The sequence below is a fragment of the Festucalex cinctus genome, chromosome 15, assembly GCF_051991245.1.
Source record: "Festucalex cinctus isolate MCC-2025b chromosome 15, RoL_Fcin_1.0, whole genome shotgun sequence".
In the NCBI taxonomy this organism is placed as follows: domain Eukaryota; kingdom Metazoa; phylum Chordata; class Actinopteri; order Syngnathiformes; family Syngnathidae; genus Festucalex; species Festucalex cinctus.
Genome location: NC_135425.1, coordinates 12,727,820 through 12,752,458, shown reverse-complemented (window position 1 = coordinate 12,752,458; position 24,639 = coordinate 12,727,820). Strand labels below are relative to the sequence as shown.

The window sequence follows — 24,639 nt, the reverse complement described above, 5'->3', positions numbered from 1 at the left end:
GTAATACAGTTTAACTTCCCAATTTCAAAACATTTCTCCATGACCCTTTAATTTAGTCTGTTGCTTGGGGAACTCTTTTTGTGATTGGCTGAAAAGTTTAATTTAGAAATATCCCCCAATGAGTTCGTATGGGCTAAAATATTGAAGTTGTCTCCAAAACCGACACATTAGTATTGCCGTGATGTTTCAAACAGCGTCTCTTGCCCTACAAACTTGACCTAAATAGCGCAGTTGCAATGTGGGCAGTAGCGCCTGCACATGTGCTTTAGTAATCAATTGTTTTTTTGTTGATTTTGTCATGAAGGACGTTATAGAGGTTTCAATTGCTCGCTGGATGTTTTTTTTTTTTATTTATTTTTTTAGAAAATTTCACAAATATGATGGCCATTTGTCACATTGCTACTACAAATGGCAAATCCTTATGTGCGCGGCCAACACTGAATTCTGCTATGGTCTCTGTGATTGTGATGTGAAACTGAAGCTAGCCAATCAGGAAGCTCAACATCCAGCATTGTTGCTGGACATTGTTAGAAGAGTAACATGGTTATGTTGCGTGTTTGGGTAATGGATCTCACAATAAGTCTTTTACCAAAATAAGAAAGACAAGAGTGCACAAATGCAATGTAGTTACCAGGCAAGCTAACAGTCAGCCTAGTTTATTCTACTTCCTCTTTGTATATTTTGTTTGTCTATCTGGTTAGGGGTGTGAATTGCCTAGTACCTGACGATTCGATTCGTATCACGATTCACAGGTCACAATTCGATTCGATACCGATTAATCCCGATACGAATTTATAAGTCGATTGTTGCGATTTTTTTTCATTCAAATTTAGAAAATACTAATCAGTAAGCTTGTAGAGTGTTAAGATTTATATGAAAATGTATTATTTATTTATCTGAAATTTCAGTCTTATAGAGGTTGTAATTTGTTTCATGTTTGAACAGCATTGAAATAAAATATTAAGGCTTAATGTTCCGTTCATATAACATTCTTCCATGCTTAAGGTGTGAATCCTAAAAAAAAAATCGCGCGATGTAGTATCGCGATATATCGCCAAATCGATTTTTTTTTGACACCCCTACTGGATACCCTGTGATACCATGCTGCACCTCAAAGGTCATCTTGACACTACGACAGATACTGTATGGTTTACTGTGCGGTTTGCTGTGTTGGTTATATCAAGTTCAGCAAACAGAGCAATAAAAAAAAAAAACGTGCCATTTTTTTTCATCCTGTGTGGGGTCTCTCAATTGTAAAATTCAGTTAAGATGTTAAAACCAGTGTACCCCTCAAAAGGTGCTGTTGATTAAGTTTAGTTTGCTGTCAAAAGGTGTTAGAAAATAGAAAATTGGGCCACATCTCAACACAATGCTCGCATTTGGTTTCGTATAGTCGGTGAAGGACATTTTGTCAGATGCCCAAACAAAGAGCTTGAAAGAAATTGTGTCATTAGAATATCCCAATTGTTTCATTAAATGCAACTTTCTCATCAAGAATGAAAAAGTTCAGGTTGGGTAAAAACTCCTGTGGAATGTTCTTTATCCAGATGGTCTTAAAATTGAGTCCTCTTACCGTCATCACCCTGAGGAGGAGTTTGGGAGGGTGCAATCGTGCTGATGATTAAATCATTTGGTTACACAACAATTGACTCGCATGGGGTCTTCTTCCAATACAAATCATTCACAATGTCCATTATGTAAAGACTGGAGTGTGCCCTGGTTCTCCTAGAATTCCTTGTGCGCTTTATTAGTCATGGCTAAATCAATTAGTCACTTTAGGAACCACTGTTGAACAAAATATATAAGAAGTCATGGGCAACAAAGACTGCACTCTGCAGTAACCTCTAAATGAATTATAAGAGTAGTCAGAACGATTTGGTTTGGGAGTGCTGATTACAGATTAGATGCACTTTCCTCTTAAACAAGAGTCAAGTGGGACACAGCCGGGGAGTCAGATTTCCGTGTATTCTCTCTTTTTCCACTTCTTCCCTCCGCCGCTAGCCAGTGTGTCTGGCCTCCCTCACCTCCCCTGAGCTGCTTTTTCCCCTCCCCATTCCGCAGTTTCCACAAAGCCAAAATCCTTGCGTGGTTGCGAGGCACTCTGGCTTTCGATCCTTCCAAGCATCTCTTCCTTTGATTATGTTCAAAGTAAAGATCACTAACAAAGACAGTCTGCGGTATACACTTACCTTCCAAGTAGCAGCTGGAGGAGGACGAAAGCCCTTTCTTAGATTTACACCCCACCAATTTCAGGCAAATCTCCAACATTTTCATTTGCTTTCTTTCCCTTCCCGCCTGGAAACGCTGCTTAAAATTAGACTTCTGCCTTGTCTTTTTACATGTGTCCCAACAGGAGAATGTTTTAAACAAAAGCAAAAAAAAAGAAGAGAACTGATCCAGAATGGGTGCTCAAACGTATTGATCTTCTTCTCTGTTGCTCTTTATCATTACCGGTAATCCTGGTGCACATCCACTTTGTGGAACAAAAAGGGGAAAAAAAAAAAAAAAAAGTCTACAAACTTTTTAGTAGCATCTCCATGTTTTTCCCCCTCCAACTCCTCCGATTCTGTTTTAGCTCCGGGTTTTTTTCCTCTCTCTTTCTTTCTTTTTGGTAGGATTTGGTCCAAAAAGAGCGGGGGACGTGTCCGAGCGCTGGCTGGGGACTCGCGAATGTGTCAGTTGAGTGGGCAGGCAGTCCGTCTCCGTGGTGCCATTCCTCTCTCTGTTGTCCCCCCTGCGCAAGTGCGGAGCCGAGGCACAGGGACGAGTTAGCGCTTACAGCTGCCAACAAAGGGCCTCTTCTTTCAGGATCGGCTGGCTGCACTCGATGACATCAGCTGAGCCCTCCCAATTCCAGCTACACACACACACACACACAACACAATAAGAGAGAAAGACTATCCATGCACACACACACACACACAGAGCTAAGGAAGCCAATTGCTCAAAAAAAAAAAAAAAAAAGGCAAAACTCGTAGTGAGGCAAGAAGCGAAAGCTCCAGAGTTGTCGTTAAAAATTTAAGATTCTTCACTGAGCTTTCATGTTTTCCTTCTGCTGAAGTCATCCGATGCTTACAAGAAGCTCCTCCTTTCCTTTCCCCCCCTTTTCTTTTCTTCCCGGCGCTCTTGCTCCATTCTGGAATGTTTACAGGTTAAGGAATTAGTGCTGGACAAAGCTCAGAGCTTATTGAAAGACAATCACCAGTGGAGAACTAATGAACTCGAAGGTGTTCAGCCACTCTTTGGGCGATAGCGAATATATTTGAGGAAGCCGAGAAACTTTATCTTTTCAAACACGTCAGTCAGGGAATTTGGGGACAGCCGCAGTGGTTTGACCATATGAGGAAGGACGGGCTAATCCTTGGCAAGAGCCAAGCACTCGCAACACATGTTTAATCTCTTTCTTCTGTTTTTCCTCAGCTGTGCCTCCAAACGCGCTCCATAATTCAAGGTTGCACTCGCGCAAATGTGCTTGATCTACCCAAATTTCTGGAATCTAAACATTCAAAGCAATAATTAAGCACGCAAAAGCACCTACGCTAATTGGGGGCTTGGCAACTACAGTGGAACACAACAACATGTAGTTTGGTGACTTCCGAGTTTTTCAAAATGTTTTGCATTACTAATTTACTAGTGAACCCCCGTTTATCATGGGGATACGTACGTACCAGACCAAAAGTGTATCCCATTGGTTATGGAGGAAAAAAATTCGGAATTGGCCAAATTCTGGATCTAGGTCGAAAGATTAGGAATCGGTGATCAGGCAGAAAATCGTGATTGGTGCTTCAATATAACGTAATGAGGACCTTTTTTGTGTTAAACATACATTAAAATAACTTGGACTTAATTGAAGAGTCACCAAAAGCTGCACGGTCTAGTTTGTATCAGAAGGAGCGGACAACTTTAAACAGATGTTTCTTAAAATATAACAGATTTATGTGCAGCGTAGAGGACGAAGAAGAAAAGGACTCAAAAAGAATGAAAAGAGGAAAAGGGCCCATCGTGCCTTGGGCAGAGCATCTAAGTTTTCAGTTATATTCCAAACTGTCTTGTTTCAACTTACTAGTCTTGTCACCTTGATGTTTGCAGCCTAAGAAACTTTATTCACCATTTAGCCACTAGGCCCTTCGTTACTGCTGCAGTGCTGGTTCAGCAAACATTTGTATTCCTCTTTTATACTATCAGTAACACACGCACACACACGTGCACACACGCACAAATAATTAGGATACACAAGCCTTCTCTAACAGCCCATTAACTTACCACAGTGCTATACAGGCTTGGGGGAGATGAGAGGATCAAGTAAAATTGGGGCAATAAAACCAAGGTGGAAAAAGCGGGGAGAAAAAAAAAAAAAGGTTGCAGTATGGAGGAACATGAAGCACATTGTTTGCAAGTGAGATCATAGGGGGAATAATGTGATTTATAATCAAGCTAGTGTATTGTACGGTGAGCTGCCGCACATCCACCGTCGGGTCGAGTGCTCGGGAAGTCAAAAGGTAAAAAAGCCCACAATGGAGGGACAGCCACTATACAGTACTTTCAAAAGTTTCAGTGGTGGAACCCTCCGCCAAACTGTCCCTAAATTGATCTTTACTGACAGAGAAGATCACAGCCCTCCAACAGCGATTGTATTCTGCATTTGAGCTAAAACTCTTCCTTCCATATGTTAAGCCTGGCAACACCAGCGCCGTTCTGGGACTGCTCAGTCCATTTTCCACTTTCCAAGGTGCCTTTTCAACAGGCTGCAGACTGAAAGAAATGCCTCTGGACGTATTTAGATAAACCTACGGACGAGCCTATTGGCGGCAATCAGCGCAATGAAGCGTGTGCGTGATGCAGTACAGAGCGAGTGAAAAATGTAAACGCATTACGGCATGCCGAGTGCAGATGTTTGCTGTTCTTGTGGAGCAACGGTGCCATTCTCTTGGCTCACTTGGATACATGACTTCACTTAACAGATGATGGGGTCCAACCACTGTATAGAGCAGGGATGTGTAACTTAAATGCTGGAGGGGACCACAATTTTTCAGCAGTGCTACTCAGGGGCCACATAAGATCATGCACTTCCTAACCAGATGACAAACAAAACAACACTGCATCAGAAATTACCATTTAAAATAATACAAATAACAAAATGTAATCACATCTATAATAAGCAGCCATCTTGGCGTTCCTCTAAAAAATGCCACAGAGCTATCGCAATAAATACAAGCTGCCTTTCAGGCGGCCATATTTTATTCCCCAACTATCAATTACCGACTGGGCATTGCTTTCGCATTTTTATGTGCCACGATAAAAATGAAACAAATGTCAGGCTTGATACGAAGGTATGCTCTATGAAAGCCTTCTTTGGTTTGGTTCATGACAAAATCAGCAATACACAGTTAAATACCCCGCTTCACTGACAAGGACATGCATAAATACACAATTACTCTGTTTTGCAGTGCTGGAATCGGATGACAGACGGCACTTGGCGTAGATCCTGTCCGTCGGGGAACAAGATTTATTGCACTATAAGCTGAGCAAACCTAATTACAGAGGAGAGAGGCGAAGCCGTGTCGGTCGTGCCACGATTCTAGGCTACACTGAATATTTGCGAGTGACATCAGGCGCTGCAGTCATGCAGTAAGTTTAGTGATAGCATCTGTCCAATGCTCCTTGTGAGTGCTGTCATTTTGTATTTGTGTTCTTGATTGTCTCATTCCATAAATGGATGAAGGTAACAGCTCGTAACAACAAAAAATTAAAAAATTGGGTCCAGGTACTTCCGTATCAGACTAACACAGGTACCATGTATTTATATGATGTGTCTGTTTACTTATGGGCATCTGAAAAATATGTCTATGCATCCTCGAGAGCTGTCCACATGGAGAGCAGATAATAAGCAGCACCGGTTCCAAGTCCTTTACGCATCTGTATGTGCTGATAATGGACTACTAAACTATTGCCAATGTGATCATGCACTTTCTAATGAAATGCATTTACAAACTGGTATGTATTAGTCGCTGGTTCTCTCCAGCCAAACTCTCTCTGTTGAGAGGTGACTTATTGACTGTCAGTTCACCATCGCAGCAATCACCAGCACAGATGAAAACTGGGCTAGTTAAAACCAGACGAGCTTCTTGGAAGATATTTTAAATAGGGCGACAAGAACCAGGTGATTAATCAGAAATGTTGCTCATTTCTCGAAGGCCTGGAGAAAAGGGCCAAGAACATGCAAACCGGCCTGAAGCGTGTTGAAGGTTGTAATCAAGTCGTATTCAGTTGGATTACTCAATTTGACTCATATTGTTGGCATAAAACAGCATATTTTCTATTCCAGGAGAGTCGAGTGCCGGGATCGAAAGAGAAAACAGAAAAAAGGCAATGCATGTGTGCGAGACGGAGCGGTTGTAGAAAACAAAACCTGCCTCACAGACTAATAATTAGGTGGAGAATACAAAAAATGTGGTCAATCTAGAAACAAATAGAAAGAATACTTAAACTAAAACAACAGTTGTGTTGTGTAAGGCTGCAAACAAGCTGCATGCATGTTGATATGCAGTGCCGATGGCCACTGGTTTTTCAAGCAAAATGTGCAAACCATATGGAATGGAAAAGAGGTGCATGGCCCCACAAGACAATCAGGAATGAGTTGTTTTTTTTTAAGCTGAATAAATAGCAAACAAACAGCTCTAATCACAAAGTCAGAGGCTCCAACACAAGCCATACAGATGTTGGCAAGACTCTGGTGTTTGTGTGAAACCGCCTACATTCTTAATTGTTTTCAGCAAAACAATGCATGTCATGAAACAAAATGCTCAAAATTTTGGTGAAAACTGAAAAAATTCACATAGAATATATTAGGAGACAACATATTTGGGTGAAATGGAGTAAAGTGTGCACCAGATGTGAGAGAGAGGAATACAACTCCATCCACGGTATTTACTGTTGCTCAACACACCTATGGTGCAAGATGCAAATGAATCACAGGAAAACGGAGCATGTGTTGACATCTTATATCATGACAGTCCTACGATAACAAGAGCCACATGCCACGGCGCAACGCACGATTGTCAATAAAAGCATACCATAACACATACGACAAAAAGGCCAGAAGTGAGCAATACAAATCCCTTGCAATCAACGTTAGCAAAAGTCCGATTATCAAGATGTCTCCTGACAGATTATCCTGTGTTGTGTGGTGTGTCAAGATTTTTTTTTTCCCCTCCCGCTGCGATTGTGACATTAATACTAACGCCATTTTCCATTTTTCCGGTTCTAGCCAGAAAGAAGCTGGTTCTCGTTGCCATTGCATTTTTTCAAGGAAATGTTCCTCAAAGCCTCTTCCAATGTGATCCTAGAACGGATGGTGAGGAGGGTTGTGATGTCACGGTCATCCGATTAGTAGGACTGGGTTTAAAAAAAAAAAATTTGAATAATCAACATCAAATTGATATACCTTTTCAAGCCCGATATCGATTTAAAAAAAACAAAAAACAAAACATGAATCGATTATATTATCTCATTTTCACATAAATTCTTAATTTTTTTTGGGGCAGATTTTTTTTTTTGTACCTTATTGTTTTCTTGACATGTATTATTCACATGAATTCAAAAAGTATTTTCATACATTTAAACACGAAATATCTGATTTATTGCATTTTCAGACAATATCGAATCTTTTTAATTCATATTTACAATTAATGGATTAGATTATGAAAATATGTTCATCTCATCCTTGCTGATGTCAATGTTTGTGTAACTCTTAAGTGATTATAAAACGCGTTACTTTCGTAAAGAAAACTACACCATTTGACCAGTTACTTCCTTCGCAAAATTTACGTTGGAATTTAATATTTGTGGAGTTTTTATCATGTACTTGACATTTAAGAAGAACTGATGTTCCATAATTAATCAATATCGGATTGAATAGAAGTGAATTGAATGGGGGGGCGATCGAAATTGAATCGAACTAAACTCTTGTGAATTGAAATCGAATCGACGGATGAAATTTGAATCGATACCCAGCCCTACCGATTAGCCAATAGATGTTAAGTGATGAGGCGAGAAACTCCACTGCACACACCAATTTTCTGGTTTTAAGCGAACAAGGGGCTAAGAGCGAGCTCTCATTCAAGTGAATGGACCCTGTGAGGTGTGTGCAGCATACTAAATCGTTTACCACAAGCATCACTATTTCAAATATTGGTGAAATTGCAAATACGATTAAGCATCGTTGTAAATATGACTTCGTGGCAGCTGTGGCATCTCTCGCTGATTTAAACCCAGAAATGAATTGTCTGTGTGTAAAAGCTCCATTGATGGGCTGTAATTTGCAACATCTATCAACCAACTGCGATTCTTATTTTTGAATTGTCCCAAAACCAGTGGCCTAAACTCGCTACTCGTAAAGTCTGATAGAAGAACCCGGCACACTTTGAGTGACTCGAGAACTTGGCATACTTGATAAGATTTTCAAATTTGATCAAGGGCTAATTGAATCGCTATGTAAGTGCAACTCTGTGGAAGCAATTACAGATTGCAGTTATCACTCCTCTTTTGTGGAGTTACGTTCCAAAACACTGATGGAGAAAAAAGGAGGCGAAATTTTCCTCCATGGTGACCAGGCCGGACTTGCTTGAGACTTAAAGGTTAAATACTTAAGATTTAAACATGTGACGTAATCCCATCTGTGTGTGTTATTATTAACTTCTCATCAACCTTTTAAAATGTTTAAGAATGTTAAAATGCTACTTAAAACTTTGTCTGTACAAATAATAAATGTTTAATGACCGAAATGGCCTCACTTGAAGTTCCATTAGTTCCAGTGGGAACATTTGTTTCATAATACCAACAAATTGTTGGTTGCCCAGCGTTTCGCAATGGACTGCGGTTCCAGTGTCGCAAACTTTTTCCAAATATCTTTTCAAATTCTTCAATTTACACCAGGTCTGTGTCTGGGGGGGAAATGTGATGTCATCATGTGCTGATTAATGGGGGGGAGAAAAATGCCATCAATTCAGCATTTGTCCCCGCCACATAGTTGGCATTCTGCCGCTTTGGCGCCGACTATTTACAAATTTACAAACACACGCACCTGTTGTAAACGGCCACCAGTAAACATTGGACCTTCCAAGATTCGGACAAGAGTCGATGTGGGTTGGCACTTGCTAACCTCTGTGTGTCCATTAGGATTGGCTTGGCCAACAGAAAAAAAGCCAAGCCACTTGGGAAAAGCCGCCCCCCCCTCTAACCCCAAAACTTCCCAACAGCTGGCGTGTACGAGCATTACTCCGAGGCGCCTGCTGCATGGACGCGAACGCCTATCAAAAACACATACATACAATCTTCAGCACCCAGGGGGGATCATAGGAGGAGATCTGGTGTCTAGACTGTATAGATTCCACGGGTTCCAGCCAAGAAAGAGCCAGTTACACACTAAAAGAGATCCACTTACCGCACACGCACTTGAATGCAGCTGCCGTTTGGGGAAAAAAACACAGGCACGCACACAAATCAAATGTCGCCGGATGTGCCACCAACATTCACACCTACAGTGGACACTACAATTCTTCATTAAATAAAGATAACATGCAAGTTTTTGGAATGTGGGAGGAAACCGGAGTACCAGGAGAAAAACACACGCAAGCACAGGGAGAACATGCAAATTCCACACAGGAAGGCCCACAAAGTCTGAACTGTGAGGTTTTGGTGCGAACCACTAGTGCACTTTGCTGCCCTCTGTAGGCCACAAAGTGAAAATTGCATTTAAAAAATAAAAATACTATCAAATGTTAATATTTCCGTGTGTGTAGTGAATCTAATGTAATTACAGAAAATAAAATGAACCCCCACCAACTCTCATTATTATTCTCTTCTCTGTCCTTTTTCTTGCATTTATCTATTTTAAAAAATGCACTTAGAGATTTGAGAGTCCAGGGCCTATAAAAGTTTAAACTCTCAATGTGCCACAAACTATAATCACAAAACATTTTAATTATCAGTTCAAACTCATCTTACGTTACCCTTTAAATTACAAAATAAGAAAATTGATGGAAGTTTTTCTTCTGGATTATTAAAAGTTTTTGTTCTTATGGTCTGTTACATCCAAATGTTTTTGTTATGATTTGGAACAAGTGACAGAGTGCTGGATGAGTGGTTTAAAAGATATGTTTTAAAATAGCTACCAACTACTTGACATTTAAGCACAAACTATGAAAGTTAAGTTTATGTTGAAACTGATTTAGAATCAGACAGACATACATTAATGATTTCTGAACATTTTGTACATGAATTATTTTTTAATAAATGAAACCTTTAAATACATGTTTGTTGGGTTTATTAGATTAAAATCAGAATTGTCCCGAATGGCTTTAAAAAAAATATATAAATAAATAAATAAATAAATAAATAAATAAATAAATAAATAAATAAATGGCTCATGGATAATTTCATTTGAAAAAAGTGAATCCGAAATGCACGTTGCAAGATGTTAGTCTCAGTCGTACCACTTCATCACACTGTCTCTTCAAACAATTGCTACTTTCCTATTAGCCAGGGATTTGGTGCCATCTTGTGGCAACTCGGTGTTACAGAAAGAGCACAAAAACGTGAAAATGGGAGTTTTTCAGCAATAGCTGATAATAGAATTGGTTTGACAAAATCACATAGTTTACGAACGTATGCCCCCGTCTTGCAATCCGCTCTCAAATCAGTCCCGGTCAACGTCCTTCGTCAGAGTACATTCAGCTAACTGAACCACGTGCCGGTCACACTGTCTGCAATTAAGTGCATCGATGGGATGGCAGCACAGGACAGGTCGCCGCATGCCTGCGCCATCTCACTCCCAGGCAGTTGCGAGGTGAGAGGTCTCAACCTGCCTGTGGAGAAGCAGCGCGCCAAAAAAGCACAAAAAAAGGAAAAGAAAAACATACAGGCAGACAAAGTCAAATAACGTGTTGACACTGCCCTCCTCTTGCACTGTGACTCACATCCCACTGGGAGGCTCCAACCAGCTCTTCACGGGGGCGAGAGGGGGGGAAACAAAATAGGCATCACTGCTGCTGACCCCGCACCAAATTCGATCCGTTACCGGCAAACGTGCTTGCTCTATTTTACTGACCTTTTCAGCCCCCCACCCACCAACTCCTCCCCCACCCGTACCACCTCCACTTCTGCATTATGCAAGAGGCAGTGGAAAGTATTCCCCGCCAAGGCAATCACAGCTCTACACACACATTTGGCAAACTTATCAGTTCGCAGAACACGTGGATGGCAGGCATCCGGTGAAATGGTGCCAAGGGACATTAGGGACACTGTTAAAAGTAGGCCTGGACAATTTTTAAAAGCAGCGTAATTGCATTAATTTTCCCTCAATATTGAGATTTAATATGTGATTATTATTATTTTACACAAGTCCTCTTCCCATCTATTTTTCAACAAACCGAAGCAATAAATTAATCTGTATGAATTGAACAATAACATGCACTTTGAGATTTAGTACACATAAATGCTTTGGTCTTATTTATTAGGCTTGCGCTAAAATAAGGGCAAATGAATGAGTATGAAAGATTGTTTATTATCTATTTCAATTAGAGTTAACTTGCTAAACATTGACATAAATCAGTCTACAACAACAATGCATATACATCTGTGGCTTTATCACTTTTCATGTTTCATGTTTCATGAAACAATATTACGGTAAAACCGTGGACTGAACCTCTTTAACCAGAAATGAATTTTCAGCTTTTGTAATTTCAAAATTGCATTATATTACATTGTGAATGATGACCATTTGAATTTGAGCAATTGTCTATCAGACTGAAGACGAAGAGTTCTAGATTATAAAATGTCAGTTTGGAGAATTGAAGTTGTATATTTTCAAGATAAAAGTCCAATTTTTTTCAAAATTATACTTAGTTCTAACATTACGACATTAAAGTTCTATATTGGAGGGGGGAAAAACAGACTGATATGTAGGGGTGTCACGATTCGCCAACTCCACGATTCGATTTAAATTTCGATTTTGGGGTCACGATTCGATTTTTTTTTCGATTTTTTTTTTTTTTTTTTTTTTCCCGCTCCCCCACTTTATAACACAGAGGCATATGCTTCTGTAGGCTAAGGCTAGTCTATGATCATTGGTTCTATTCATTGTACAGTAAATCTTATTTCAAAAGATCGGCTACATATAGGTGATGCAATTTCCATATTATTTTTGTGTAAATTTATGTAATATATGATAATTGACATTAGGCAGGAATGATCAAATTCAAAGAATTTATTTACAATATAAAGTTAACCGTCTTGTTCTTACTGAAGTGTAAAATAAAAAATAAAAAAACAAAAACAAAAAGTCACAGTGGGTGCCTGCCATCTATTGACTGTTTTTGGTTACAACAGTGTGCTGTGCGTTCCTCTTAAAATAATGTGCAATGTGCAACAACAACAAAAAATATATTGTATCCAAAGTCATGGAACAAATACAGCCTGAACAAACTATATCCCAACATTTACAGTTGCTGGGCATACTGTAGCGTGGTTCAAGTACACTAATTAAATGTTTGAATCCAGCGTTTTCCAAGGCTGCAGGTCTGCTGCTATAAATAGACCTATGGATCTGGCGTTTCGCGCGAGCTGAAGTGTGTGGAAGTTTCACTGTAAATGAGGATGAAATAGTTGGTTGGACCGTTGTTTTCCCACTTCTAGTTGAATTTGATAAATCTAAATCTTTGTGATGCCTGCGTAAATGTCCCGTCATGTTTGTCGTGTTTCCCGTTGTTACGGCTGGCGGCTCGGGCCATTCAGTTTGAATGCGCCAGCGCGACACTCTGATTGGAGGACTGTGCCAGCGCGACACTCCGATTGGACGACTGTGCCAGCGCGACACTCCGATTGGACGACTGTGCCAGCGCGACGCTATTGTGTATCCGTGTATTATACCCCTATTGGTTACTGTTGTTTCTCCTCCGTTCTGTCAGTTCTGTCAAATGCGGTTATTATTTGTTCACCTTCCACTTTCACTCCCTTGTCAAACCCCTGCCTGAAATTTCAATTAAAACTACTCAGATGTTAAAGTCGACCCGTGTTTATATACTCTATATTTTCTGTTATTGTGTTACTTCCCTTCCCCTTGACGAGCCGGGCGTAACACCGTGGCCGAGTACAGTACGCGCACATAGCATATCTTGCAACTGTGGTCTTTTTATCGACAACGTGAACGTTGTCGACATAACTCACCGGGAACGCAAAATGTTTCCAAACTGGTGACGAGAGAAGCGGGAGCGGCTTGAAGCACCATTGCTGTGTCTGTCCGCGCTTGCCATCATGACTGCAGGAGAAGTCAGCTAACAAGTGCCGTTAGCTAGTAGCTGAATGGCTGCGTCTCATTTGCTTTCCTGGGAGGTGGCGGTGGCGGCGGTGGCGGCGGGCGCGGGGGGGGGGGGCATCGAATCGTGTGTCCTCTCTTCTATTTCGATGCTCGAAATCGTGACGTAATTTCGATCGATTTCGATTTAAAATCGAAATCGTGACACCCTTACTGATATGAAATAAAAAAAGAAAAAAAAGAAAAAAAGAAATTCATATCACAATAAAAAAAAAGTTTGAGGAAAGTCATGTATTTAAGAAAAAGTAGTACAGTCCAGATTGTGACGACAACAAATTGTATACCGGTACTTTTTTTTTTTTTTTTTATGCATTTCCTAGATAGTTGTTCAATAAAAAAGGCAGTATCTTTCAGATTTAAGTCACCATATTAGAAAAATAAAGTTTAATGTCATAATTTTAAAGAATAAAGTATTGTATATTGTATATACTGTACTGCATTTTTTAATACATTTCATGAATGAAAAAATTGTATATTTGTAAGATTGATAATGCAATGTTTGACATTAAAGTTGTAAAATTACAAGAAAAAAGTTGAGAATAGTCAAGTATTTTGGGGGAAAAAATTAACAGATTTGAAAGTAAAATGTTAATACTATAAGAAGAAAAGTATAGTGAAAAAAATGTATCGTGTCTTTTTTAATGCAATCTGCAGGATTAGTCATCACATTACGAGCATACTTGAGATTAAAGCTGTAAAATAAGAATATTGTCAATACTGTACTTTATAAATAAAAAAATAAAACTGACTTTTTTCTAGATTAAATTTGTAATATTACTATAATACCTTTAGCGCTCGCTCTAATATTGAGCATCAGTCAAATCTGACAAGTCACAAAAGTGCACTTTCACCCGCCGACAAGACTCTCCAGAACTTTGAGTGAGCTGCCCGTACACGTTCAACTGGTGTCACTCGGCACTGTTATGCAACAGCTGGAAATTCTCACCAGGCGTTCTCAGCCACATGATCAATGGCCTGATCTTAACGCAATCAAGCAGGGTGTACCCACTGACTATTTGAAATAACTCTCGAGTGACAAACCAATTACTTAAAAAAGACAAGACAAAAAGACCAAATCAATGTGTGTAGGTCAAAAAGTCACGCCATCCACACGCTTTCCATTTTCTCCGAGCATGACTTGATCAGCTAGGCTAAGTGAAGATCCAGAACCAATTTCCAGCTCAAAATCGTTCAGAACATAAGCAAAATGGAGGTCGGTCGATGCAATAAATAGGATTGCCAAATTCCAGAATTTTTAAAGTTAGAAATGTTCCATGGGAATTAAAAGTAAATAAAACTAAACTGAAGGTGAATAATGTGAAAAGAAAGTTGCATATTTGAGTTAAAACTTGAAAATTTTCGAGAATAGCAATATTAAAGCCAATAAAGTCCTTCATTTTCAGGAAAATCGCCACTGGGTAGTAGCAATATTAATTCAACTAGATTCATCTTTATTAAGTCACATATTGCTAGGTGAAGACAGAGAAGTTTTAAGAGGACGTCACGTAATTATATAACAAGCCAAAAAGTTGAAACATTAAGAAAAAGAAAAAAAAATTCCCATTGGTATTTTACGAGAATGATGTCAAACAACGGACCCCGCATACTCAACAGTTTGGCACCCATGGTGTCACCCAATTTATGGATTTTATTCCCAACATTTTTAGCAATATTTCGGAATATTTGTTTTTTAATTAATTTATTTATTTGCTCATTCATTCTGAAGCCAATTCATGTTTTTCTCCCAAAACACATATTGGTGGTTTATCCCACTTATTCAAGAATTATGGGGGTTCAATTTATTTATTTTTTCCTTCTTCAATGCATTCAATAATGCTCAGTTGCAGCGGGTTTGCCCTGCTCCATATTACCACTGTATATGTGAAATTAATGTAATAATTTACAAGAAAAGGAAAGCCATTTCTTTTTATTTGAAAAGCAGATGACAAAAAAAAAAATAGAAAAAAAAAAGAAGACGAACCGAGGGTTTTCAGAAATAACATGGGCTCGGCTTTAAAAAAATAAAAAAAAATAAAAAAAATAAATAAATAAAAAATGGGTGATTCTGCAAATGCCAAACAGTGAATATGTGGGCCTTGATCGTAAACAGACAGTGTTCAACTTGTACTCTACCACCACTCAGTGGCTTTAGTTACACAAACATGTGGTCTTCCATTTGCTCTTACCGTGCACAGCGAATACGTTGCACGGCTGTGTCCCATGGCGCGCGGATTCCTTCTTGACACCCTTGATGAAAGCTGGCAGACTGGGTCTCCTCTGGTCCCCGACAAACTTCCCCGGCTGCTGCCCCATAAGGGCAGGGTGCCAGGCCGCAGCCGGGACTCTCCGGGCCGGACTCCTCGGCCAGCAACTGGCCAGTGGGGGATGAGGCGAGGGGAGAAGTCCTTCTCCCAAGCTCGGGGTGTCCTCTCCCGGTGTGATGCAGATTTGTCCTGCAGGTCCAAGCTACTCCAGCGTGCCTCTTTTTATCATGCATTAATGGGATTTGGGTGCTTGAGGAATCTGTGGGGAATGGGAGGACAATTTTTATTCAAGTGTCATTAGGTGCACCTTGATCCATTTGTTTTCTATAGCGCTTTAGTGGGGGAGGGGACCACTTCTTTCCTCATCTTTTTTTCCCTTCTGTCTTATATTTTAATCTTTCCAAACTGCATCCCTTTTGTCCCCCCTCTCTAATTTACATCCATCTTTCCTTCATTTCAGACCATCTGACTTACCTACCTCTCCATTCTTCCTTTTATGCCTTCCTTCATACCATCCAACCTTATCGCTTCCACCCATAACATTCATCCTTGCTTCTGTAATCCTTTCTTCCAACCTAGCATTGTTCCTCAAGTCTTTCCTTATCTTATTTCATTTCATACCACTTATCCCTGGCCTCCATTCCAACTTCATCCCTTGTTTCCATCTTTCCCTCCCCTCCTACCCATTTTCCTTATTCCTTCGTTCATTTTTGCCTTCCTTCTTTGCAGTCTCTTTGCTCGCTTACTACAATTCCACCATCCTTGTTTCCATCCTTTCATTCCTTCCTTCAACGTCCATCCTTGTTGGCCCGTTTCCTCCTTCCATCCCTATCCCCTACCTTCTATCAATTTTCTTTCCAATCCATCCCTTCTTTTTACTTTCACCTTTCCTTCCTGTCTATATCATTCTTCCATTCATTCTCGCATCATCCTTATTTCTGTCTTTCAACATTTTTTCGACCTTCCATCATTCTATTTTCGCTTCCTGCCATCCGTCCTTCCTCCAATAAGTTGATTTAAAAAAGCATATATACACACTTTTGGCCGACCCTGCATACAACTACAAGAAAGTTAGCATAATACTAATAAGTACTGTTTGTCCTAACTTTAAAGTGTTGCGAGTCATGTCAATAAGTGGAAAGAGTGGTCGTATTGCACGCCAGGTAAAGCATTACGGGCGACGAAAGTCAACTTACGTGCTGTTGTAAACTTATTTCCCGCAGTTTAGCCGAGCACCACAATCTATAAACGCACATAGCCATGGAGGCTAGTTCGGGCTAGCCTCACTTCCCCTTGGAAGGCGCACGGAGCAGTCAACAGTTGGTCCGCGGCGCCGCGTCGCCTCCTTGGCCGAGCGCTTTTATCCAAAAAAACATCTCCAAATTCACCACTTTTGCTTCATTCCAGACGCCGGGACATTAAGTGGCAAACTTCCGCGTCCGAATCTCCCCACCCTCCCCAGCCCCAAAACCGGACTCTACTTGGAGGAACACAGGCAACTCCTCCGTCAGCCGGACGCCGCCAACGGCTGCTGTCGTGCCCGCGTGGAGGCCGCCGCTGGCCGTTTCGCTGTCGCCGCGCTCTCCGTTGCCGAGCCGCCGTGTCGTGCACGCCTACTCATCGCCCCTCAAGTACTCCGGGGAGCAGCGGCGAACTTTCAGCCGAGCACTCGTCGTCGGGTGGGCTGCTGGGGCCGCCATACTTCCATAAGCAAGGTGGTTTACACAAATATGTGGGTGGGACGACGTGTGACGTCACGTGCGTGCGTGGGCTAGTAAGTTTTTCAAGTCGACATCAGAAAGAGGAAGTCGTCAGCATGTCGGGGCCTTGGGGTCCCAACATACACCGTTTCGAGGTTACGAACGGCGTGAAAAATGTTCTCTTTACAGTATCCCCCCCCCCCATAGTGGTTTTCAGAAGTGGAAAAAGTACGTAGATTGTTTACGTGTGTGTATATATACATATATATATATATATATATATATATATATAGAGAGAGAGAGAGAGAGAGACTTAAATGTACTCAAGTACAAAAGTAAAAATCTATTTTTGCCATTTTTAAAACTTTGCAATACAGTAGAGAGGAAAAAAATGGATTCAAGGACCCCCTGCAGAACCATGAGTGTATAAAATAGTTTTAATTCCTGAATTTAATATGGTCCTTACTGAAAATCATGACAATTTATTGCATTTGTTTTATTACAAAAGCACAATTGTAATAGTTTTACAGAGAGCATACAAAAAAGGGAAATATTTGTAAAGTTGATTTGGTCAGCATGTGACTCAGCGCCGGCTGTAAATGACTCGATTTAACCTTCCTGTTCAATAAGCTTCTGTTGTGTCAGCATTACAATCTCCTCCATCACTTCTGGTTTCAGAATGTCTTTAACCTGCAGAGACCACACACACAAACATAGCATTAGCACACCCGTGCATCAAATAAATGTTTTTAAACATGCTTTTAAATGTTCTATTTTTTGTAGCCTAAGTAATATTCATCTCATTTTTAAATGGTGCAAGATAAAACCAAATACTGTACAATTATTTGTATCCAGAATACAGCGGAACCTCAAGCGGAACTACCAGGAAGTTATTTTTATCGGTGCATGCGGTTAAAACAAATACTGTGTAATACGGAAATAAGCGAAAAATATACTTTAAAGAGCGATAACGTGTTTGCTAGCAAAATCACTGTGCAATGTCTTATCCTTTTCACATACAGTCCTATTAAGGTTCACTGCAGATACATGTCTGCCACTTCGCACAATGCAACATGCTTTTAGAATTGTATGTGGCAAAGCCCTGTTGCATTGTGGGATGCAATCTGCCAGTTGGTGCTGTATCCATGGTGAACACAAACAATGCCTAGTGAAGGGCACACAGTGGAAAACGATGGCATATTCGCCTGCACGGAATGGAAGGCTGTTTATTCATACCACGGAACTTAGCTAACACCGTCACCAGCAACTTATTGCACCATGGCCGAATGTGGACCCTCCCACGGTGCAGTGCACAGGCTGGCATCTGGCCTATGCCTGCTGGATTGCCATCGCAAGCTCCTGTAAGAAGAGGCTACGTAACAAAACAGCCTCACAACGATGACAACACCAGCTAGGCTGGGCGAAGATCAGGAGTCACTTTCAAGTGACAGCTCCACTACACTGCTGTTAACACTATTATGCAGTGGCGCAATCATGCAGCCACATCCTCCACGAGTGTGACGCCGCTGCTCCCAAGTCAAAACCAAAAGGAAAGCAGAGCTGCATTGAGTTTTGTTGGAGGAACAGATTAGTGCTTACTTCTCATAAGAGGCACATACTTGATTACTCAATTAGTAGTGTTGGTGAGGTGTCCATGCACCACATACACTTAGTTGGTGTGAAAATACTTAAATCGTCTAGGATTGACGTTTATCACACTCTTGCACCACTTTCACAAGTAAAAGCAGCTGTGGTCATGACGGTTAAGAGGAATTTGTTCCCCAGATATATTGGTTAAACTCACACTGTATTATGACTTCATGGGCATTCCCCACAATATTTTGTTAACAATCAACAACACAAACTGGAAGTCGCAACCCTTGTGCTTCTACCTGCTTCCTACCTGGTGTTGTAGTGAAGATTCGTAGCAGTACAGAACACTGGTGTCGAACACGAGAACCTTGTGCGCAGCCAAAGCCAGCAGGCAGTTTCTTAACCGGGAAATCACCTCACGGTCAGACAGGCTGATAGGCTGTGAGGCGGTGGGGGAGACAAAAACTTGAACAATTAAAAACAGACTGATTCACAAGGATCTGAGTCAGGGATGGGCACACTTGCATGCTCATGGACCACATTTGATTTTTTTTAAACTGACAGATGGGCAAGATCAATAGTTTTGCATCATATCATTTACTATTTTTTAACTCAACTCAACCATATTTAAAAAAACATAAAAAAAAAAAACTGAATAAAAATAAAACATTTTTTTTAATGAAAAATATCTCTTTAAATACAAAAACAGCGCCTCTGTTGTGTCTTTAGAAGACCAAACTTTCAGTCATTAGCCACCTGCTGTACCACCAGTGGCCTGTTGGTGGTATCAATGTATATCATGTTATGGTCACATTCCTCCAAGGAGAAAGAGAAGAAGGTAAGAGAAGAACATGTTGCGCAATTTGTTCATAAAAGAGAGAGAGGAACATGACTGACGTAATGTATTACATTATTAAATAATTTGCATTTAAAAACAAAAAAAGATATGTATATAATTACTAATGTGTTTTTTTTGTTTTTAATTATTATCATACTGCCCGAACAGCTGGGATAGGCTGCCGCATGCCCACGACCCTGAGGATAAGGGGTTTAGATGTATTTAATAAAATAAAATAAAATCTATTGACAATAAATTATTAATGAAAAAGTCATTTAAAAAAAAGAAGAAAGGTTTTAATTAACCAATTTCAGGAGGCAAACATACAGAACACATTATGGCAAACTACAATTTACATATGAAAAACATATCACTAACCTTTTGAAATTTTAACCTTTTTTTTTGTTTGTTTTTTTGTTTTAAGACATTTTATCTCTAATTCAACAAAAGTCTCACCTCGAGGCTGGTGTAGAAGCCCCCAGCCTCCTCCTCCTGCTGTCCCGGTGTGGGATACAGCCACACAAAGCCGTTATTACCCAGAATGATGGAGGCACCGCATGGGAGGTTGTGGAAATGAGTTTTTTGTCTTTTGATGAGAGATGGAGAAAGCTGGACCAGTACTCCCTGGCCAAGCTGTAATCAAGGACACAATAAGAGCCACATTTGAACTTTAAAACACAATTTTGCTGTTCAACTTACTTTGCCGTACTTTAAGCTACGAGTGTGAAGCGACAAGGCGCCATCTGAGAACACCGACTGCACCTCTGCCTGAAAACACACAGGTGAGAAAAATTATAGGTGCAATATATAAAGATCAACAAATGTTGGGAAATAAGGAGAAAGAATACACTAATGAGGTCGCCCTCAATGAGATATTCTCTCATCGTGAGCTCGTCTTCTGCTGATCTCCTCCTCTGGAAGATAACAGAAAAATAGAAAGTCTTTTGAACAACACAGCAGTGGCACAAGTGTCAAACACTTGTTCATTACTAGCTATCACTTATAAAATTTAGAGCCCGACCGATGTTTTGGGGAGGCCGATGCCCATATGACAATATCCGATACGGTGGTTATAATCTGATAACTGATATATTAGCTGATGAAATAAGAATACAGTCAAGTCGAAACACGTTTGTTGCTTGTTTTTTTATTTTATTTTATTTTTTTTACCAGCTCTCCTCCAGGCAGGTTGACCGAAGACAACAAGAGGACAGAGTCAAGTCGGGAGTTTGTCTCCACCTTCCACCGTTTCTGTTGTACCTACACAAACACATGATAAACTTAAATAGGATAATTGTAGAGCATTACATGGGAACCGTAAGAAGTAAGAGATAATACCTGTGTGATTCTACCAACCACCACATCACCAACCTCTCCATTAAACCTGCAATCCAACAGAAATCCATAATAGTTTTTTGTTTTGTTTTTTAAATCTTAGCGCCGATTTTACTCCTAAAGTTTACCTGGTCTTGAGTGGTCTCACACAGATTAGTTTGTCCACTCGCTGCACTTCTCCAGCCACAGAAGCCGTTAGTTTCTCCTCATCCACATAAGTACCGTGGCCTCTGGGGATAAATAACGAAATGGTCAGTGATTATCACAGGTCAGAAATAAGGCCATGACCCGTAACGGAAATTGCAATCAATGTTCTGATCGACTCGGGGGGATACGTGCACATGAAGCCTAGAGAAATTAACCTTAATAAAAGCACACCGATGGAAAGCCTAAAGACTGCATAATTCTTCACCTTAAAAAAAATATATTCGGGGTCCCCATTTACACATTTACACGGCGCAGACAGCAGACTTAATATCGAACAATCACACAAACGTACCTCATGAAACCAGAGTCTGACGTGATCACATCGCCAGGCACGACCAAATCTCTTCTATCTCCAGTGGAACAAGAATGAGAGATTAGTTTCCTAATGGTTGGTAATCTCATGTCAGCCGCCATGCTGCTTTACACTGAAAATCTTCTTCTTCGTCGTCCTGTTTCCTGTTGTGGAGGTGACATTTTTACGGAGGTCGCCATCTATTGTAATAGTGAATAATTGCATTTTTTAAACAAGTGTAAATCATCATGATGAAAATATAATATACCGTAAATAGCTACTTAAATAATAATTTAACTATTGTACATAAATAAATAAATTTTCGAAAACATACATTTCTGAAACATTAAATGCAAATGTATTGTCATTAAAAATACCATTGAACTGAAATAACAAAATTGACTTTTCCGGGGTACCCGTCCTCATCATAAGTTTTAAATCACCAGATAATGTATTAATGTAAAGTCACATTTTAAGCACCTTTATTCAATTCCTTCAATATAATTATTTATTTCATATTCAACGTTCATAAAATATACCCAGTTTAGCTTAAATAAATAAGAAAATGTAATTCTACAGTGCAATAATAATAATAATAATAATAATAATAATAATGATAATAATAATAATAATAATAATAATAATAATAATAATAATATGTAGCGAGCAGTGACGGGAGTCGGAGGCAGAGTGTTGAAGTTCGGAGCCAAAGACCGGCGGTTTATTGATATCAGCTTCTCATCGTTTAACAGCAACAACCACTCACTCTGCGCGAGGCTCACAGACCTACCAACATTTTGTTCTTTTATCCTTTCATCCTTTCATCCTTTCATCCCAACAAACTCCCCCTTCGTCCCAACGTTCCGTGGGTGAATTATGTTCTAATCACTACAAATAATAATAATCTTAAAAGCAGCATTATTCGCTAAAACTCGTTAAAAAGCTTTATAATTGCGTATAGATGCCACAAGATGGCGGCACAGCACTACACGAAGCTCCTCAACCAAATGAAGCAAAGATTAGTCGCACGCCTTCTAAAACATGAGAATCTTGATGTCCGCGCGGAAGGGCTCTCGGTAGTCCTTGTCCCTAAAAATGTGTTTCAAGTTGCTTCATCAAGACAAACCTGAAGTATGCTACTGGCACTGCATTTAAAATAGAAATACTAGCTGTATTGCACTTAGTTTTGCAGAAATAACGACGACCACTAGGCGTCAGTGTTGACAAACCGATACAACGTGGCGCCGTCGAGTGACGTCACATGTCAACAACCCAAACTTCCTCGCAGTGGCCAATCAGCGTCGAGTAAAATATGGCGTCGGTGAGAAGGCACCGAGGAGCGAGAGCGGAGCGCCGTTCGGTCAGTAAACATCACTGGAACCGACTTCTTGGCCATTGAGACAAAGCTGGTAGTTGACGTTCATCGCCCCACGTACACCTGGAAGAGATTCTCGGGGCTGCCGGCACGTCTGCTGCCAGTTTGCTCGCTCTTGTTTTCGGCCTCGGGGGGAGCTCGTTAGCGTCAAGTTGGGAACGATCCGCTAGCCCGGGCTAGCCGAGTAGCTTCATCGGCTCGTTGGATTGTTCTCGTGGAACGTTCATGGACCCACAGCGGCAACTAATGCATTTGCTGTATTTCTAACATGTTTTTCGTTTGTTTTCTCACTTGATCGCTCAATATGTGTGAAGCGGATTAACAAGTACACATTCGTGGTGGAGTAGGGGAAAAAAAGGGGCCAGTTGGCCGTCATGTATTTCCTCACCGGCTGGCCACGGAGGCTCCTGTGCCCGCTGAGGAGCGCGGAGGAGCCCTTCCACATCCAGCCCAGCTCGCAGCGCTTCTACTTCGCCTTGCTTTCCGAGACGCAGCTCAGTATTTGGTTCAGTCGGGTAAGGGAACCGCACCATGCATTAAACTGGTAGCATGCTTTTTAATCACTGTAAACACATGCTTGTACAATATTAGACATGCTTGCATCACCACTGATGAGGAATGTAAAGGAATCCTTCCAGGTAAAGGTGTTTTGTAACGCATATACGATCAAAGATAAACGTATGTATAAGCGACCTCGTCTGTGCAATTGACCCCGCAGTGAACCGTAGTGCACTTGATGAATGTTTTCTGTACATGTCCAACTTTCTCTAGGGATCCACAGACACAAGCCTGCAATGATGCATCAACCAGCATTAACAGCAATAGTAAACACGTGGTTGAATTCTTTCTGACGGTGACAAATTAATAAAAAAATAACTGAGCTTTTATGGCTGGCCCCATTTCCAATTAATTAAGTGCATATGTCTGATTATACCATTGCATATATTGGGGCATATTCATTAAAGGTTTGCGTCGCCTTTGCGCCTCGCTAACCGACAAAAATGGAGAAATCTGGGAGCGCCTAATTCACTAAACACGAGCAAATGGGGAAATCCGTCACTAAGTGCGCTCCCAAACAGATTGCGTCACGGTGCGCCGGTGTTATTTGCGCGTATGTAAATTAGATAATTTGCATATATTTGACGCAAAATATGCCCACCCCAATGCAAATGAGACTCATTGATATACACCGTCTAATTCACTAACGCCAGCACAAATAGCCTCACCGCGTTTGCGTGACGCAAATAATGTTTTTGGAAAGCATGTATTAACCTGACGCAACTTCGATCCTGGGATCATGACAGCAGTGCGTGCCATTTGCAGCACAACATGCACGGTAGATCACGCAGAGAGGGAGAGAGAGGGGGGGGGGGGGGATTTTCCCTTGTTGGTTTAAACTTTAGAACAACATAACGTAACCTGGGCTGATAGGCAATGGCGGGGAGGCATTTTACGATCATTTTTTACGTGCCAGATGCATACTGCACGCCAACCTCTGAAAATATATTTTCAAAAAACGATCCACCAATAATTTGTACTTTATGAATGAATGACGTCGTTGTCGTTCTCTCTGCTCTGAACAGTTTAATGGCACTATGAACGCTTAATCTCGGTCCAACCTCGATTTCTGATAATGTCATCTTTCTCGCAACTGTTACTGTTA

General features: G+C 40.6%; 3 protein-coding genes across 6 annotated transcripts in view; 1 reads left to right on the top strand and 2 right to left on the bottom strand.

Annotated features, from left to right (window-relative positions):
• The window catches only part of abl1 (c-abl oncogene 1, non-receptor tyrosine kinase), a 31,115-nt gene extending 13,736 nt beyond the window's left edge, over positions 1–17,379 (bottom strand). Inside the window, exons 1-2 of one of the 3 annotated variants that reach the window (XM_077497731.1) lie at positions 16,833–17,379; positions 15,559–15,895 (exon numbers count right to left, since the gene is read on the bottom strand). In XM_077497731.1, coding sequence (XP_077353857.1) covers positions 15,559–15,685 — 127 coding nt within the window. In that variant the 5' untranslated portion in view covers positions 15,686–15,895; positions 16,833–17,379. Of the gene's footprint in view, positions 1–2,189; positions 2,874–13,224; positions 13,404–15,558; positions 15,896–16,832 lie in introns of those variants that run through there. The other 2 variants (XM_077497733.1, XM_077497732.1) reach the window with 2 other exon arrangements.
• Positions 17,380–17,755: 376 nt separating this feature from the next.
• exosc2 (exosome component 2) lies at positions 17,756–21,765 on the bottom strand. The gene is made up of 9 exons (XM_077497734.1): positions 21,602–21,765; positions 21,231–21,332; positions 21,106–21,151; positions 20,938–21,027; positions 20,616–20,681; positions 20,467–20,535; positions 20,224–20,400; positions 19,240–19,368; positions 17,756–18,026 (listed from the first exon to the last, which is right to left on the bottom strand). Exons 1-9 carry the CDS (start codon positions 21,721–21,723, stop codon positions 17,946–17,948), a joined length of 882 nt encoding a protein of 293 aa, XP_077353860.1. The 5' UTR covers positions 21,724–21,765; the 3' UTR covers positions 17,756–17,945.
• Positions 21,766–22,918: 1,153 nt separating this feature from the next.
• ric1 (RIC1 homolog, RAB6A GEF complex partner 1) overlaps positions 22,919–24,639 on the top strand; it is a 40,508-nt gene continuing 38,787 nt past the window's right edge. For both annotated transcript variants that reach the window (XM_077497729.1, XM_077497728.1), the window contains exon 1: positions 22,919–23,491. In XM_077497729.1, coding sequence (XP_077353855.1) covers positions 23,351–23,491 — 141 coding nt within the window. In that variant the 5' untranslated portion in view covers positions 22,919–23,350. The remainder of the gene's footprint in view (positions 23,492–24,639) is intronic.

What these genes read in the sequence shown, in the direction of transcription:
- exosc2 (XM_077497734.1), bottom strand. Translation starts at nt 21,723, where the DNA reads ATGGCGGCTGACATGAGATTACCAACCATTAGGAAACTAATCTCTCAT. An exon ending in TGGTTGGTAGAATCACACAG is followed by an intron (nt 21,028 to 21,105) that starts GTATTATCTCTT and finishes GTGTTTGTGTAG; the next exon opens with GTACAACAGAAACGGTGGAA. An exon ending in AATCTTCACTACAACACCAG is followed by an intron (nt 18,027 to 19,239) that starts GTAGGAAGCAGG and finishes TGGTCTCTGCAG; the next exon opens with GTTAAAGACATTCTGAAACC.